General features: G+C 52.8%; 1 protein-coding gene across 1 annotated transcript in view; it reads left to right on the top strand.

The window, feature by feature from the left end:
* Positions 1 to 2,329: 2,329 nt before the first annotated feature.
* The window catches only part of SLCO2B1 (solute carrier organic anion transporter family member 2B1), a 52,333-nt gene continuing 37,779 nt past the window's right edge, over positions 2,330 to 16,883 (top strand). The window contains exons 1-2 of the mRNA XM_013191275.3: positions 2,330 to 2,489; positions 13,843 to 13,946. Coding sequence (XP_013046729.1) covers positions 13,866 to 13,946 — 81 coding nt within the window. The 5' untranslated portion in view covers positions 2,330 to 2,489; positions 13,843 to 13,865. The remainder of the gene's footprint in view (positions 2,490 to 13,842; positions 13,947 to 16,883) is intronic.

The following is a 16,883-nucleotide window of genomic DNA, read 5'->3' as shown; positions in this document are numbered from 1 at the left end:
TTTTTTTTTTTCCAGCATCCCCCCCCTGCACAGCACCATGTGAATTTGCAGCCCGAGGTGTGAGAAGTGATCTGCAGCCAAGAGCACAGGCTCAGAGGAGCATCTCAGTGAAGCTGCATTTTAATTTGTGATTGCAACGGTGGGCGTCCTGCAAGCAGGAGCGCGCAGAAGTGTACCATAACCTTACCTCCCCTGTTGCTCGATTCCTCCCCTCCTTTCTCACACAGGGGACCACGCAACATGCAGAGGGGTGCAGGATCAGACCCTGAGGGTTTGCAGCCAGCGGTGTTTATTCCCTTAGAGCCAAAAGCCCCTTTGGCTCCCCAGAGCTCAGCGCTCTGCCGGGGGCTGCTTGCCCCCCATAAGGGCACCATGCTGGGGACACGATGCGCGTCTCCCGCCGGGGGTGTCCCAGCAAACGGCCATGCTCTGGGGCGCAGAGCAAAACTTGCTGCGGCTCACGCCAGCTAAAGCGAGGTGCTGAGCAAGAGGAATCAATAGATGGTGCTCTTCTTTTGTGCAACGCCGCAGCGCGGGGCTGCAGGCAGGGGTATCCACCTCCGGGCATGGGGCTGAGACCCCCGTGCTGATTTGGGTGCCTGCCCCTCGCTGCTTCACAGCTGAGCCTCCTCTCCTCTCCCATCCTGGAGCTCCGGCCCCAAATTAACCACATTTTGTAGGTCCTGGGGGGGCTGCCTGTGCCCTCTGCAAAGCTTCTCTGGAAAGATAGGACTTATGCAGCTGTGAAATATTAATACTTTTTTTTTTTTTTTTTTTTTTTTTAAGATCTAATAACTCCTTCCTGAGAGATCGCAGAGCCCATGAGAGCTGATAAAGTTTATTTTCTCTGCAGTGCATTATCTGCCTGATGCAGCCCTGCCTGGGAGGACAGCTCAGGGTCACTTGGGCGAGGAGTATTTCTGAACGCACCAATTCGGCTGTCTCCTACTGAGCAAAATGTATCTCTGCTGATAGGGCTAATGAGGCGGGCGTTTAATTATTATTTAATGAGCTTGTGCCCGGACAGCAGATAATCTCTGCTTTGGAAACATCAAGTCACTGTGCCCGTTGCACCCCGTTTCCAGTCTGTGACCCCAGCAGGAACTGCCAGGGGGAAAATGTGGTTGTGGATCTCCTGGCTGCTGCTAAACCACAGCCCTGGGTAGGGAAAAATCCCCGTTGGAGTTTCTACCTCTTGTCTCTGGGACCTTGCTGAAGGGGCCATGGGCACCCAGCATAGCCAGAGAGGGCAGCTGGTGCAGCATTTTGGGCAAGCAGCAGGAGAAGGGCCGGGCTCAGACATCCAGGGCTGTGAAATCATCTGAAACACAGGTTTTTGGGGGTCTGAGATAACTTGTCTGGTGTAAAGCTCCGCCACCCGTGCAGTGCCTGATGCAGCAATTCAATCTCAAGGTGCACGCAAATGACTTTTATGAGGACTGTAAGGTGAACATGAAAAAGTGCGTGCAGGATTAAGGCGTGCAATCCACTGAGAGCAGAAGCTCGTGGTGTTTTATGGCATTTAATCCTGAAAACATCATCTCTGGAGACCATGGGTTATCAAGCAAAGCAGTACGACACCTTCGAAATTAATAGCCCAGACCCAGCATCTCTCAGCAGCCTTGCTTTGCTTTCTTCACCCCATCTGAAGCTCCAAGAAGCCAAAAGCTGCATCGGGGCTGCCAAACCAGGGCTCCCCTGGACCAACGCATCTCCAAGCCTCGGAGGATTTGCCATCGTGTCTCTGCGCCAGGGCCAGCTCCATCCCCAGCCCAGAGTGATGGCCGAGGTGCTGCAGAGGGAGCAAACCCCGCAGTCACACCAAGGAGAGAGGATCCCCAATGCCCCCTCGCAGCCGTCCCCATCCCAGAACCCAAAACATGCAAAGCCACCAGGACAAATCCCCTTTTCCTCTTGGTATATCGAACTAGGGCTGCCTGTGCATTAATTCCTCGGTTCCTTATCTGAAAATGCAGATTAGTGCAAAAAACAGTGCTGAAAAGTAAATAGCACGGGGTTATACAAACTCCCGATCGCAAACCCCAGGACATCACCACAGCTTCAAAGGCAGAAACTGGAATAAGAAAATGGACGTAACAAAAAAGCCTGCTAAGGATGGGACCCTTGAGAAAAGGGGAAAAAAATAATAATAAAAAAAAAGCAAACCCAGCTTGTGCCGGGACCATGCACAGAGTTTACAAAGCCCTGCATCAGCAAACCACATCGGCGGCTCTGTAATCGCTCGGATTGCAGCCTATGGGACGAAAGAAAAATAAAATCCTACCGAAAGAGACGATTGCAAAAGTTTGGGTTAAAATGTGCTCCGGCTTTTGACACGGAGCCCAAGCCCCACCTCCGCACACCCATCCCCACCTCCGGGCTGGGAAGTAAAAGCACCGAATGGCCGGGGCAGCTGCTGCCAGAGGAAAACTTTTGCTCCCAGCCCAGCAGGACGGGACGGGGACGGGGACGGGGCGAATCCTACAACTGTGAGTACGGCAGCAGTGGCCGGGCTCTCGCGTCTGCCCCGTGCTTCGCAGATCGGTGGCGGCGAAGTTCCTCATGCTGCTTTCTTCACTGCCTTCTTTTGCACGGCTCCTTGAACCTGCTTGGTTCCTGGGCTGGATTTCTCTAGTGGCATAAAAAAAAAAAAAAAAGCTAAAGGGAAGAAAAGAAAAAAAAAAAAAAGAGAGAAAAAAGGGAGGAAAAAAAGGAGTGATTGCAAATGTTTTGCACTGCCAGTTCTGCAAGGGCTTTCTGCATGTTTTTGTTGCTCCTTCTCTGCTCCCACTTACTTAAACCCCTTTTTCCAGTGAAGCAGCTCCACTTATTGCTCACTTTGCAGTTTCCTTACCCCTAAGGCTTCCACTTATTTCTCACTTTCCAGCAAGTTTCCCTGTCCCCAAGGCTGCCAGGGCTCCTTTCTCTTGCAGCTTTGCTCCAGTGTTTATGGGAACATCTCTTCCAGCTCTGCCAGGTAGCCCCGGATCCCTGGGAGCTGGTGACAGTGGTGGTGGCACCTGGGGACCTTGCCCAGCCTGGAGTTTTTTGGGCTGGGCATTGCCTGGGAGAGGAGCCGCTCTGCACCAGTTCAAGGAGGATGGATCGCTGTCCTGCTTGCAGAAAGCTGATGGGACCTCCAGAGGGAAGGGGTGGCAGGCAGCGGGGAAGGTGCAGGGCAGGTTGGAAGCGTTGGTGCAGCTCTGCAGGGCTGGGTGAAGATGCAGTGCCTGCAGACGGGGCACTGGCTGCATCCCTGCTGCTCGTGACGGGCGTTTGTGGCTCGTGAGAGGTGCCTGGGGGAAGCCCTGTGGGCACTGGGTGACACGGGCCAGATCCTTGCTGAACTGCTCTGGGGTAAAACACGCTTCTGGGGTGAAACATGCTTCTTTGTGGGCTTGCAAACGGTGGAGGTGGTTTGTGCGGTCCCTTAAATCCCGAGAGCATCCTGGTTTCCAGCTGTAGCACCAGCCCGTCCTCCCTGGAGACCCAAAACGCCGGGAGAAGGCGCGGTGCTTCGTGCGGCCCTGCTGTTTGTGCCTGCGTTTGCTCCTCCTGCCAGCTTTCAGCTGGAATTTTCCCCCTGGGCACGGGGACAATGGGGATGGCTGTGCTGGCTGGAGGGGGAACGTCACCCCCCTGGGGACGAGTCCCCCCCAGACCTGCCCCTTTCCAGGAGCAGATGCTTTCAGCCCTTATCTCTGTCCAGCCACGGAAGCTGTAAAACCTGTTACCCCTCCCGTGCTGAGCTGGTTTCTTTTTGCTCAAGAGGCACGTGATACACCTCGAGGATGAACCCTGGAATCCCTCTGGTGCTTTTGGGGAAGTTCTGCTCTCCAAAAGGGCATACGGCTCCTCTCGTCACACCTGGTGTGTCCGAGGCAGCTCTCACAGCGAGCACCGCTTTGCAGCAGCACCGCGGGCTTTCTCCAGCAAGCAAATCACAAATAAAACCCTGCTTCTCCCCATCTTCTTCACGGTGGAGGAGCTGGAGCAGAACCTGGAGCTAGGAAATGGGTGGGATTTCCGTACCGTGATGTTTTCAGGTCCTGCTGCTTCGTGTCCAACCCAGGCAGGCTCCAAACCATGCGCTGCTGCTCTTAGTGCTCCAGGTCCACGGTGAGAAGCAAAATGCCAGTCAAGGACATTGGAGTAAATCAAAGGACAAGGGCAAATAAGACAAAGAGAGATGCTCAGGGCTGGTTGTGAGCAGCTGGGCAGCACCAAGGCTACCCAGCAATACAAAGAGGCCAGGGCTGAGCTGCTTCAGGAGCTTATCAGAATCCACGTCTATATTTCATCCCACCGGCCGTGTGTGATAACCCCCTGGAGCATCCATCTGAGGCAGCTCGCCCCGTGGTCGCTGGTACAGCTCCAGCGGGCGATGGAGCATCCTTTATCTGAGCTCCCATCAGGATATGATTTCTCACCACTGGTCCAAGCCATATTGATCTGTTCTCAAGGGCTTTTTATCAGCTGTCTGCAGAAATTTCATGACCACGTGTTGTGTTTTTTTTTTTTTTTTTCCACTCTCTGCCCTGCACTGATCTATGGTGTCCTGTGCTCAGATGGAAGACGTCAGAAAGGTGAAAAGCAGGAGAAGAAACATCTTCCCTTGCTGTGCCCATGTGTCGGGCCTACTTGTGGCACCCTTCTGCTTTGCAATTCCCTGAAACGCAGCCATGCTGAAAGGCCGTGCAGCCTTGTTTGCAGAGGCCCCCCCCCCCCAAAACCTTGCTGTGCTTTGGACAGTTTGCTCCAAAAGCCGGTGAAGGGCTGTAAGGGAAACTGCTGGCACTAAGCTGGTTGTGAGAGCCCAGCTGGTTCCCATCGTCCTGGCTGTATTGGGTGTGATTTAGTTGTTTCGCAACGTGCTCTAATTCCTCTTCAGCTCCCCATTTTCTCCTATTCTTCCATTTTTCTCGCTTTTGGTTCCCTGGCTCTGAAACACCTCGTCCTGGCTCCCCTTAGCACTCCCAACCCAGCCGTGTTGGGATGCGGGGCGTGCTGCCTCTTCTGTGACATCCAGGGATCTCTGGGACCCTGCTTGGGCCAAAACAGGAGCCCAAATTCCCCTCTGCAGCTCCTGGCTCCCGGTTTGGTCCTGGTGCCTCCGTGGTGCTGGTCCATCCGCTCTTGCTGCAGTTTGGCAGCACGTCCTGGATTCATCCTGCACCTGCTGCATGTGCCACGTCCTGAGCCACCCACGGATCAAATACTTGGTGTCTTGAGCCTTTACCTCACTAAACGTGGACTTGAGGAGTGGCTGGGGAGCCTCATGACTCACCTTGGGACCCGTCATTAAGCTCCAGGCTTTGGAAAATGCTAATTTTGAAACTGAAATCATAGAATCACAGAATGTTAAGCAGCACCGGTCCCAACACCGACCCCTGAGGAACACCACTCGTTGCTGATCTCCACCTGGACATTGAGCTGCTGACCACAGCTTTTCGAGAGCAACCATCCAGCTGATGGAGCCGTGGTGTTACAATGCTGCAGAGCAGCATCAATGCAGGGAATTTCTGGCTTGAATCGTGATTCAAACAATGCAGTCCTACCTGTGATGGTGCTTGGCTCCTGACCAGCCACGAATGACCCACGGAGGAGATGAATTTGAGCTGAAAACCTGTGCCCTGGAGGCAGCCAAGCTGAGACGTGGCCGCATGCTGCTGTCGAGGCTGCTCTGGTGTGAGGAGCCCTCTCGGACCCTTCGGGCACGTCCAGGCACTCAAACCCAGGCTGAGCTTTTTTTCTCTTGGGCAATGCTCCCAGCACTTATGGAATCATGGAATCAGGTTCGGAAAGACCTTCAAGGTCACCAAGCCCAACCACCAAGCTGACCTACCGAGTCCCATCACCAAACCGTGCCCCTCAGTGCCACGTCCTCGTGTCTCTGAAATGCCCCCAGGGATGGGGACTCCACCACCTCCCTGGCCCAGTGCTCCACCACCCTCTCCTTGAAGAAATTCTCCCAAATGCTCAGTCCAAACCTCGCCTGGCACCACCTGGAACCAGAGGAGCTCTGCTTCTTGAGTTTGCCCAAAATATTATTTTTTTTTCCCCTTCCCTGGCTGGTTCTAGCACTCAGTTGCTGCACCGGGCTGGGGCTGCCCTCGCCACCAGCCCTGCCTTGCTCCAACCCTTGCTCCTCGTCCCATCATTGCCCCATGATATCACCCACAGCGTTTCCTCCTGGGTATTTATAAGCAGCTCCTCTCAGCCTGTCTTTTGCTGGCTAAGGACATTTCTCACTTCTCCTAAGCTCCACTCTCACTTCCCTGTTCTTGTCGTAGCAGCATTTCCCTGCTGATGAATCCCTCTGGCATGTGGGTGGCCGGTGCCATTCCCCCTAAGCCACTCTTACTGCAATCTCCCCAGAAGCTGGGTTTGCTTTGGTGGCTAATCCATGAGGAATGGGACCAGCTGGAAGGAGAAAGGAGCTTCTCTTGAACGGGCTAAGTCAGGGGGTAGGGAGCAAGTGAGCTGGCGTGTAGGTGCTCCTCGTGCAGCTCAGCATTGGGCTTCAAATCCACAACCAGTGATGGACACTTTGGGGTCACTTTTAGGAGTTATAGATAATACACAGCAGATGATATCTGGATTGCTCGTAGAAGACTGCTCCAGGGAACCCTTGCTCATGCTCATGCATATATGAGGTGTGAGGTTTTGCAGCATCTCCAGCTTTTTCTTCTGCAATAGCTTCCCCTTTGAAAAGCCGAGTTTTCTCATCGGAACTTGTCTGCATCTGGCAGATCCAGAGCCCCTCTGGATGCTGGCTTTTTCTCGCTTTCACGCATTTCCTCCAGATGCTCCTTGCAAATAGAAATAAATACTCAGCTCTTTAGAAGTAAATACTCAGCAAAACTCCAGCCTTTTTCTCGGTCTTTCCTTCTGCCCAAGCCTCAGAGAAGTCCAGGGCTTCAATCAGAAATATATAAATGGTTTAAAAAACCCAAATTAGGAAAACTCTGGCTTGGGATCACCTTCCTCCAGCCTGCTGTCGGCAGGTGTTTCTCTGCAGACTCGGGCACTGTGTTTGCAGAAGGAAAGGCAGCTCCCTGGTGGGAAAGGATTTTCACACCTCACTCCTTGTCTTTCCTCCTACCCTTGGGTCTCCAGCTGCTTGGAGGAGGGTGTGTTTCCTTGCTAAGCACACAGGAGGTGGTGTTAAAATAGAAAATCCCCAGCCAGGACACCAGACATCACCGTGCTGTGGCACATACCACATCTGTTTGTCTCCCTGTAAGGGACTGCAAAGCATCTTTGCTGTCTGGCACGATCCAGATGAGAGGATCGATTATTCAACATGCTGCCTAAAACCTTCCAGGGAACAAGTTAAACATGAAAAGCCTTGTGTGGTGGTTGCCTTGCGTGTCCTTGAGCTGATCTGCACTCACCCCGGTAAAACCGCCAGCACAAACAAATGCAGAGTTCACGTGGCTGGCGGTTGCAATAAGCAAGGGCAGGAGCTGCGGCGAGGCTCAACGAGGCTTCGGTTTTTGCACGGAGCAGGAGAGCTTGGGAAGCAGCAGGAGCGTGGTGGCAGCGGGGGGCTGCAGGGTCCTGACCCAGATGCTCCAGAGCCCTTGAAGATGAAACCCTGCGAGGGGCGGCTCTGATTGCACATGGCCTCATCGTTGATGTAATTTGCTGAGGTTGGAGATCTCAGCTGCAAGGCCTCCCCTCTCCTGCTGCAGCCTCTGCATTCCCTTCCCTCTGCTCTGCGGTGCCTTCCCCTCTCGCAGGTGATGGTTCCACCTCAGCCCACGCAATGGAAACTCTCTCGGTCCTGAGGTTGTGACGGTGGTGCTCACAACCACAAAAGTCTCGTGGGGACAGTCCCTGCCCTGCGCAGGGGTGATGTGCTGCCTCTGGCAAGCTGCGGGAATATCCGCATCCTCTCTGAGAAGCAGCCACCCATAACAGGCAGACCCCCCCTGCATCTTTTGGGGTGGCATGGAGGGTGCCACACTGCAGTCAGGACTTTTCTCCCTGGAGGTGGGGTGAGCACTCCCGTCTCCGTTTCGGTACGGCCAGGCGAGCTCCAAGCCCTTCCCCACGCCTTGCAGTGCTGGGGCAGGTGAGGAGCCTCCAAAAAGGCTCCAGCATCCCCTTGTCACAAACCTGGGGACCTGGGTGTCACCCTGTTCAGGTCAGAGGGGGATGGGGATGGGTCCTGGAACCTGCCTGGTCCCTCAGCACCCCTGGTCATGTCTCAGCTTTCAGCACAGATTTTCTGTTTGTTCTTCTAAATTCTGTACTTCTTAGTAACACGTTTCCTTTTATCTTTGATTCTGGGGTGCTCTCTGCCATGTGTCACCCCTGACACATCCCATTACAAGAATCACTGGGCTGGGCTGATCTCATTTTCACTTTCTTTTAGCTCGGTGGTGCAAGATGGATGCAGCTTTGGGGCGCAGCCACACATCCGTTTCCTCCCTCGGTCTTGTTCCAAGGAGGGGACGATGTGTACACAATGCCTTTTCCTCATGCTGTGTTATAAAACGTCTTCCCACCCACATTTTCTGAACCAGCTTCCCGTCTAACACAGGCACACTCACAAGCACACTGACACTGTTCCTGTTTTACCACTGCTGAGTGTAAATTGTCTAGAAATTCAGCAGTAAGAAGACAAATAACGGGATATTTGCTGGCATTTGGTCTCCCCGCTGGGCTTTAATTTGCTGTGTTGCATTTGCCGTTATTTACTGAAGCTCTGCCGAGCCCAGTGCATGCTGTCCCTCGTTCAGCTAACAAGAGCTGTGCCGCTATGAATAAAGGCATTAGGACAGGGTCATGTCCCCAGGAGCAGGACGTGACTGGGGTGTCACCGACCTTGTCCCCTGCTGTCACAGCCAGGATCATTGTGCAACTCCCAGAGAAATCAGTCGTGTTTGGGAGGTTTGGGGGTACTTCTGCTGCCCTGGTGTCAAAAAATGGTTGGTTTGGGGATAGAGGGAACATCTTAAGCCGTGCTGCAGAGGTCTATGAGATAACCTAAGGAAGCTCGGTACAGATGGGGCTTAATCCCCGACCACAGCCCCCTGCATCACAATGCTTGAGGTTGGAGGCACCTCTGGCTCCTTCTGGTCCAATGCCCTGCTCGAGGAGGGACAACCAGAGCCACGTTGGCTTTTGAAGATCTCCAAGGGGGAGACCCCAGCACGTCTCTGGGCAGGCTCCACAACCACTCTGCAGGTCTCTGGGGCTGGTGATGAGGTGTTGGGCAAGCAAGGCTGTAATTAATTGCAATTTTGTGGGTTCTGAGGACAAACCCTTCATTCAAAGCTGGAAGACTATCAGCTGATGGATCTGCCCATCAGACCTGCTCACACTTGCACCTCGCTGGTCTCCTGAACCCTGCTGCTGAGCATGGAAAGTCCCTGCATGCTTCATGGAAGGAGCAAATTTCTTGCGAGTCTACTTGCAGGCACATGAGGAAGCAATTTTCTGCTTCGTCAAGGCACAGCGCTGGTTTGAAGGTCTTCGTGTGAGGGCCAGCAACATCATCTGTGGTGATAGATCCTGCCACCTCTGCTGTCACCCTGGGTCCTTGCAGTGGTTTAATCTCCCTGGAAAATGAGTTTCACACTCCCGTGATTTGGGGGAGAAAAGGGGAAATGTGCCACTGAGAGCTCCAACGGAGAAGCCTTTGGTACAATAAATATCTCACTGGGCTGAGATAGCAGCTCTGCAGTGTGCTGGGGGTGCAAACGTGTGCAGGGGCTGTGCATGAGAGCAGCTGCAGGCACAGGCACGGCTCCTTCAGACAGCCTCCAGACAGCATCCCCTGCTCGCAAACAGCATTACGTGACACTCATTAAGCTCACCATATAAACATAGCTTGTTGTGCAAACACAGCTCAGGATAACTAATTGAGATAGGTGGGATGGCTGTGTTTGTAAACGGTGCTGGTGTTCTGCATGCACAGCATCTGCCAGAGCCTCCTCCAGCAGACCCGGGGCTGTTTCTTTCATTGCAATGCTGCGGACATGGCACGGGTGCTTGCAAAAAGGCCTTGCAAAATGCTTTTCTGGAAAGGCTCTTACTCACCCCCAGCAGCTGCAAGAGGCACCGGAGCCGTCCCTGCTCCCATCACCATGAAAACCAAGCACAGTGGCTGCAGGCAGGCTGGGGGCCCAAGGCACTGTATAGAGGGAGGTGGTATCTGTTCCCTGGCTTGTTCTTGGGGAAACTGAGTCTTACAGATTGGAGCAGCTTGCTGGGAGCTGGTCCCGGTCCTGTGCCATGGCTGCTCTGGGAGAGCCTTTGAGTCAGCCCCTGCAAAATCACGGGGTGGCACTCTGAGATTTGTTATTTCTCACCATTTCCCATCACGTTACCCATGCATGCTCCTGTGCAGAAGCCCATGGTTACATGTGTAGGGCTACCAGGAGCAGGGCTGCAATAACAATTCCTGGCTGTGCATCCTCTTCCTGGCCCCTGGAGGGTGCTCAGGCTGGCTGAAGACCAGATAGAAGCGAGTCCCCACCACCCAAACCCTGCTAGGTTTTGCCCTTTTTGCTTTCCCCTCTCCTCACTCTGACGTGGGTTTGTCTTCCGGTGTTTGCTGTCCCTTCCCTGCTCCCTTCCCTGCCACCCCCACCTGCAGGATCGTAGCACGCTGCTATCAGCAGTTTGGGTTTTTCAGTTGTCTTATCTGCCTTCATCTTTGGACTGGTTGTTGCCCTTTGTAGATAAAAAGGTTTTTTTCTGTTTCATTTTATTCTTAAAGAGTCGTTATTGGTAAACAGTTTCTAAATGCAATAGCTTTCTCTCATTTTGAACTGCTGGAAAACTTTGCAGCATTTCAGGCCTCCTTCCCCTTGGGGGTCTCAGTGGCTCACCGTGTTTAATAGGCAGCACACACTGCAAGGGAATAGGGAAATGCAAGTAGGACACCTTGCTGAAGGTGAGATGAAGGTGTGTATGGTGGGACAGAGTCAGACTTGGCTGTGCATCCGCCAAAATACTTCTACAGACCACAGGATCCCCTCTTTGCACGTAGATCTGAGTGTATCTTTGGTGATGTGGACTTGCAAAGACATTGAGGTAGCCAGGGAAAGAAGGGCATTAAGCCTATGGTGGTTAACAGCTCCGTGACCGTGCCCATTGCCAGAAATCTGGGCTCATCTTTGCCACCCTGGCACCCTGTTTCATCCTGCTGTGTCGCCCTTGATCTTTCGGGAGGTTCCAGCAGCAAACTCAGAGGCTGTAAATAATTCATCACGGTGCTGCTCCGTGAGACAGGCAATATCGGACGCCGAGGTCCGGAGACAGGCGGGTGCTTTTGCTCCTGCACTGCTTAACTCTCCAGGGGTTCGGGGGAGCTTTTCACGGATGCTTTAATTTATGATCAGATTTACTTTATTGATCCCATCCTGTATTTCGCTGTAGCAATATCTTGTCTCTTGAGATGGGGCTGAGGGCAGAGATTGCTTTTTGCAGAGGATGCCAAGAAGCTTGTAAGTCAGAGGCATGCAGGTCCCGCTCTTGAATTTACCTCTCCTGTGCAGTGCATTTGAGGGCTGTATAAGCACTACAATTAAGACAGCTTCTTCTTGCTCAAATTTACATCGACCAGTACATTTGTTAATTTGTCTGAGGTTATGATACCTGCTCCTTTGCTTCTCATGTCAGGGAAAATAGAATTATACAAAAATAATAATGTAAAGCCTTTCACCCTGTTTGCTGCAGAGCTTGCAGATGCCACTCTCACTGAGATGGAAACATCTATTAGGTTGTACTGAACAACAAGCCCAAGCCTAATGGGTTTAACATGCCTGCAAACAATGCAGCTTCCTGAGCAGGAAGTCTGGGTACTAAAAACCCCACAAAGACATCGACCTGCAGCACATCACTCACTCCAAAGAGTGGGGAGGGTGGTGCTGGGTGTAGGAACTGGTCCGAAAGGAGGGAGGTCAGCGGCGTAGGGAGTGGGCGATGGATTCCCATGGATTTGTGTTGCTTTGTGCAGTTAGATTTAGGTGGTTGTGCAGCCAGAAAGCGAGCGTGGGAAGGATGCTTCCAGGTGTGATGCAAAAACAGCGGGTGAAAATGAGAGGGAGGAGAGGAGAGGTTTAATCCAACTGAGCCACCATATGGAGGGATGGCCTGCCTGTGCCTCCTGCCTCTAAGCCCATAGGGGGGCCCCCAAACCCACCGTTTTTAGGCAGAAAAACGACTGTCTGTAGCTTGCTGTTGGGAAGGCAGTTCTGCAAAGCAGCGACTCCAAAGCTGCCTGGACTCTCGCACACCCCTCGGTGCACCTCACCTGGTGCAGGCAGCCGGAGATGAAACCAGTTTGAGGCCAGGAGGACACCTGGCAGCATATCAGTGCTGTGCTGCAACCGGTGAGCCTGGTCTTGCCTTGCTGCGATAGTCGTGTCCAGGCAGGTCCCTCATGCTTGGCCAAGCTCTGCTCCGGCACCATTCGGGAGCTGAGACAAGGCTCACCCATGTTCTTCCTCTCCTTCCTGTCTCTTCAGTGATGTGGGTGGTGTTTTTTTTTTTGCTTTACAGCACTGATCTTCAAATACGGTGTCACTGTGTAATGCATATTGCAAACACATCTAGAAAACTGACAGGATCAAGAGCACTACGGAATGAGGAGGAGATGCAATGGAGTTTGTGCAGCTGCACTACCATGGGAAGGAGCATAAGGCTTGGGGGGATTTACACGAGCATGATGGGGACCAGAGCATGCCCCAGGCACTGTATGAAGGCCCTAGGACACTCCTTGTGGCTGGTGGTCACGGTGGGATTGGTGCTCCAGGGGAGGTCTGGAGATTCAGTTACTAATTGGGATCGTTGATCAGAGTGTGTGGGGAGGCCAGAAGAAAAGCGAGGATGTCCTGCCGCGTTCAAAGATATGAAGGGGGCAATCAGAGCAAGCAGAGCCCCATTGCTTGGCACAGTAAAATTTTCCCTCCTCCTCTGGAGGAGCCTCCTCCTCCTCTCCGGGCCGAGCGGCCCCAGCTCTCGCAGCCTCTCCTCACGGCAGAGGTGCTCCAGGCCCTCCCGCACCTCGGGGCCCTGCGCTGGGCTCTCGCCACCAGCTCCAGGCCTCTCTGGCCCCGGGAGCACCCCAGGGGCGGCCTCCCCAGCGCAGAGTAGAGGGGCAGGATCCCCTCCCTGCCCCTGCGGGCGCTGCTTTGCCCCGAGCAGCCCAGGCCCCCCGCAGCCCTCTGCGCCTGAGGGCCCCCGGCTGGCTCCCAGCAGCTCGGTGCCCACCAGGCCCCCAGGGCCTTTCCTGCCCGGCTGCTGCCCCCCTGGGTGCCCCCAGCACCGCTTGGGATGGGGATGGGCCCCCCCAGGCTCCTGCAGCACATCCTGCACATCCCTCGGGGGGCCAGCACGTCAACAGGCTGTTTCAACTGCTCCCCAAAGCTCCGTGTCACTTGTAAACACGCGGAGGACTTGCTCTGCCCCTTCACCCAGGTCACTGATAATGATGTTAATCAGTACTGGCCTAGATAATGGTTAAACAGCATTGGCCCCAGTTGTCCTCTGGTACCACTGGGATTCAGGAATACCAGGATCCTGGCCCAGCTCTCATTACTCAAGCTGTTTGTGCTTTGTTGCTTTGAAGTGAAACAATTGATAATTCTGAACCTCCAGTGTGCCCTTGGGATTCGCGTGCTTGTGTTTTGCATGCTGCTTTGCTGCTTTGCAGAAGTGAAGCGCTAAAAGGAATGAAAAACAGGAATAATTAATAACTGCTTCCGATGACCATGTGCCTGTTCTGTGGGTGTTTGCAAAGCACGACAGGATTTTGCTGTGCTGAGCAAGGCGAATTCAGACGGAGCACTTAGCATTGTGCCGCATGATTTATTTTGGCAGGCCGATAAAGCAGACCTGACAGAATGACGAGTACCGCTACAAAGAGCAGCTACCCGGATCGGTCCAGGAAAACACTCTGCAGGAATCCGTTTCTCAGTATCAAGGTAAATACCTCCTGCTTTCTGTAATCCCCTTTGTGTTGCTGGCTGGGAGAAGAGGAGGTTAGGTTCCTGCAGAAGGCATTGAGAGGATTTCCGCTTATCAAACGCCTGTGAAAAGCACTGGGGGGTGCTCCCTGCGGCGGACGTGCTGTTGGAGGAGCAGCCCTCTCTGCCCTAAAGCTCGTGGTGGGACGGCGGTGCTGCGATGCACGTTTAGCTCTGAGGTCCTGCAGTGTTTTTGTCCCAGCAGTGGAACTCCCCCTGCACACTGCAGGCCTTCAGGAGAAACACCTCCCCCAGCTACAAGCCTCAGTCTTCATGGAAATAACTTTTTTTGTGATATCCATGCTAAATGCATACACGCAACAGGGGGCAGCAGAGGTGGAGAGGGAGAATCGGTGCTTGCTCTTGAGGCTCAGCGCACAGCAGCCTGCAGAGCTTGGGCTCCCATTAGCTCCCATTGAGGCACCCACAGAAGGGTGAGGAATGGCATCTAGCTGGCTTAAGCCCTGCTGTTGTCTGCATTTATTCCTAAGGAAGGGAGAGATGGTTCCTCCACACCTTCACCGAGAGCAATGCTGGGGCCCAGCGCAGGCAGCCAGCTGTGTGGCATTTCCTAAACCCTTTGGAGAAGCTCCAAAATTTAGGTGTCTGGTAGCGAGGTGTCCTCTGTCCCAGAGCACCCAAAGGGCCGAGCCACAGGGAAACCTGGTGGAAGGTGCCTTCCTCTTCCCTTCTCGAAGCTGGTACGAGGTGTGAGGTTGGAGAAGCTGAAATCTTCTGGCAATGGGGCCTGTCCCAGGCTTGCCTCTTGCCTCCTTCCCATGGCTGTGTCAGCACTGTGGGAGCTACTCGGTTCCTATTTGTGAAGTTCCTTGCAGTTGTTTGCACAAGGAGGAGCTGCGATCCATGGCTCATGGAGGTGGTGGGGAATCCTCTGCTTTGTGTAGAGCTAATGGCATGTTTAAAAAATCCCACGTAACGCTGATGGTGTTATCGTACCACTAGTGCAACTGGTGGTCTGCTACAAGGCACTGTCAGAGAAGATCCTGTTGGAGAAGACAGTGCAAAGACACTCAAAAGAGAAAAAGGCATAAACGTTTAGAGAAGACGAGCATCTGCAAAGTGGAAGCAATAACCATCACAGACCACTGTGGTGCAGGAAAAAGTGAGTGCTCACCTTGCACCAGTTCATATCTCTATCTCCTTTTCTGCAAAAAGGACATGCTGGAAGTTTTGTGCTCTTTTCTCATGTCAAAAGAGGCAGGCAACTAAAACCAAGATAGCTTTTTGCCCAGCTGGATGGCAATTTCTGTGTTCAGTGGAGTGTATCGTTGGGCTTGTGAAGATCAACTTTCAAGACGCTCTTGTTCAAACAAATGGAGATGACAGGTACAGAGACTTTTGCTAGGGGAGTAGACGGCTGCAAAATGGACGCTTGAGACACAGAGGCCTGGGGGAGCTGAAGTTGGTGCAGCATGGCAGCAGATGGAAACTTGTCTGCTGCAGGAATAAACTGAGAACAAAATGGAAGATGCTGTTAATCCCACAGGTTTTGGGATTTTCTTTGACACATGCTGTACGTACATATATCATTTAACATGAGCTTTTCTTAGCAAGTCATTGCAAGCATGTGCAGGAATCAGTGGTTTCACTGAAAGAAGTCGGTAGTGACTTGGTCAGGTGGGATACCAAATTTGCACTGTTTTCTTATTTAATTTTAATGAAAATAAGAGCCAGCTTTGCTTCTTTGAAGTCTTCTGGAAATGAAATGTTGTGCTGGACTCAGTGCCTCCTCAGGTCCTCATGCTGAGGACCTCTTTGCAGAACCATGGTCTGCACCCTGGTGAGATGCCAGGTGTAACTCTCTCTGGACTCAGCACCTGCTTCACGCTCCTCTGGCTGAATAATTGCACCTTATAGTGATGGTGTTATTGCCAAATTAAGGCTACACACAGTGTAGCTGGAAGTCAATTACCATTAGAATCTCATCAGGCTGTAGAGCAAAAGGCAGCAGCCAGTGTTAAAGGCTTAAGATCTCTCTGTCATTTTTGTGGGGAAGATTTGTTTAGTTTTGTGGGTTTCTTTTTTTTTTTTTTTCTTTTTTTAAATAAATGTGGGTGAATTTAACCCCCCTCCTCCCTTGTGGCAGAGGCAAAATGAGCTCAGAGTCCCCGAGGTAGTGGGTTACCAGAAATGCATGGGCTGGAGGCACGGAAGAGGGGAGCGCTGCTTGCTCGGTGCCACACAGTCCTGAGGTTTCTCCCCCATCCTCTTTTGACTCCCTGCAGTTTTATTTCTTGTATGCCAGCAAGAACATCTTTAAAAATAAAATCACATTGATTTTTTTCCCTGCGAAGATATTTTAAAGTGGTTTGAAACGGCAAAGATTAAAGGCACTGAGGTGCAACGTCAGCACGGGTCTATGAGCAGTGTCCACATCTATTTTGCTGAGTGAGACGTCTGTGAAGGCAGACGGACAGGAGGCTTTTGGCGGGGATCACTGCAAGTTAAACCTGGGCAGCTCTCAAACTGGCAATGTTTGCTAAAATATTCCTGAAGGGTGCCTGGAGCCCACCCGGAGAAGGGCAGAAAGTGAGGGATTTGGGTGGAAATGGGTGGAGGAGACCACTTCTGCTCCTCATGGGCACCGTTCAGCTGGTTTTCTGCTTGGAAAGCTCAGCAGGAAAACCCTGACGGACCCCTCAGGTATGAGCAGCACCTCAGAAAGCTGCAGGGACAAACACAGCCGCAATCACTGCAACAACCTCGACAAAACCACAGCCAGGCACTGCCCTGGCTGCAGCCCATGGCCAAGGGTAGCAAAGCCTCTTCCACTTTTATGCTCTACACTGAACTGCTGAAGGACTTCTAGCCCCTCAGGCAGAGCTGACCTGACCACGCATGTCACCAAGTACACGATTGTACTTAGCACAGGAT

The sequence above is a fragment of the Anser cygnoides genome, chromosome 1 (assembly GCF_040182565.1).
Source record: "Anser cygnoides isolate HZ-2024a breed goose chromosome 1, Taihu_goose_T2T_genome, whole genome shotgun sequence".
NCBI classification, from domain to species: domain Eukaryota; kingdom Metazoa; phylum Chordata; class Aves; order Anseriformes; family Anatidae; genus Anser; species Anser cygnoides.
This window is presented reverse-complemented; position numbering and strand designations above follow the sequence as displayed.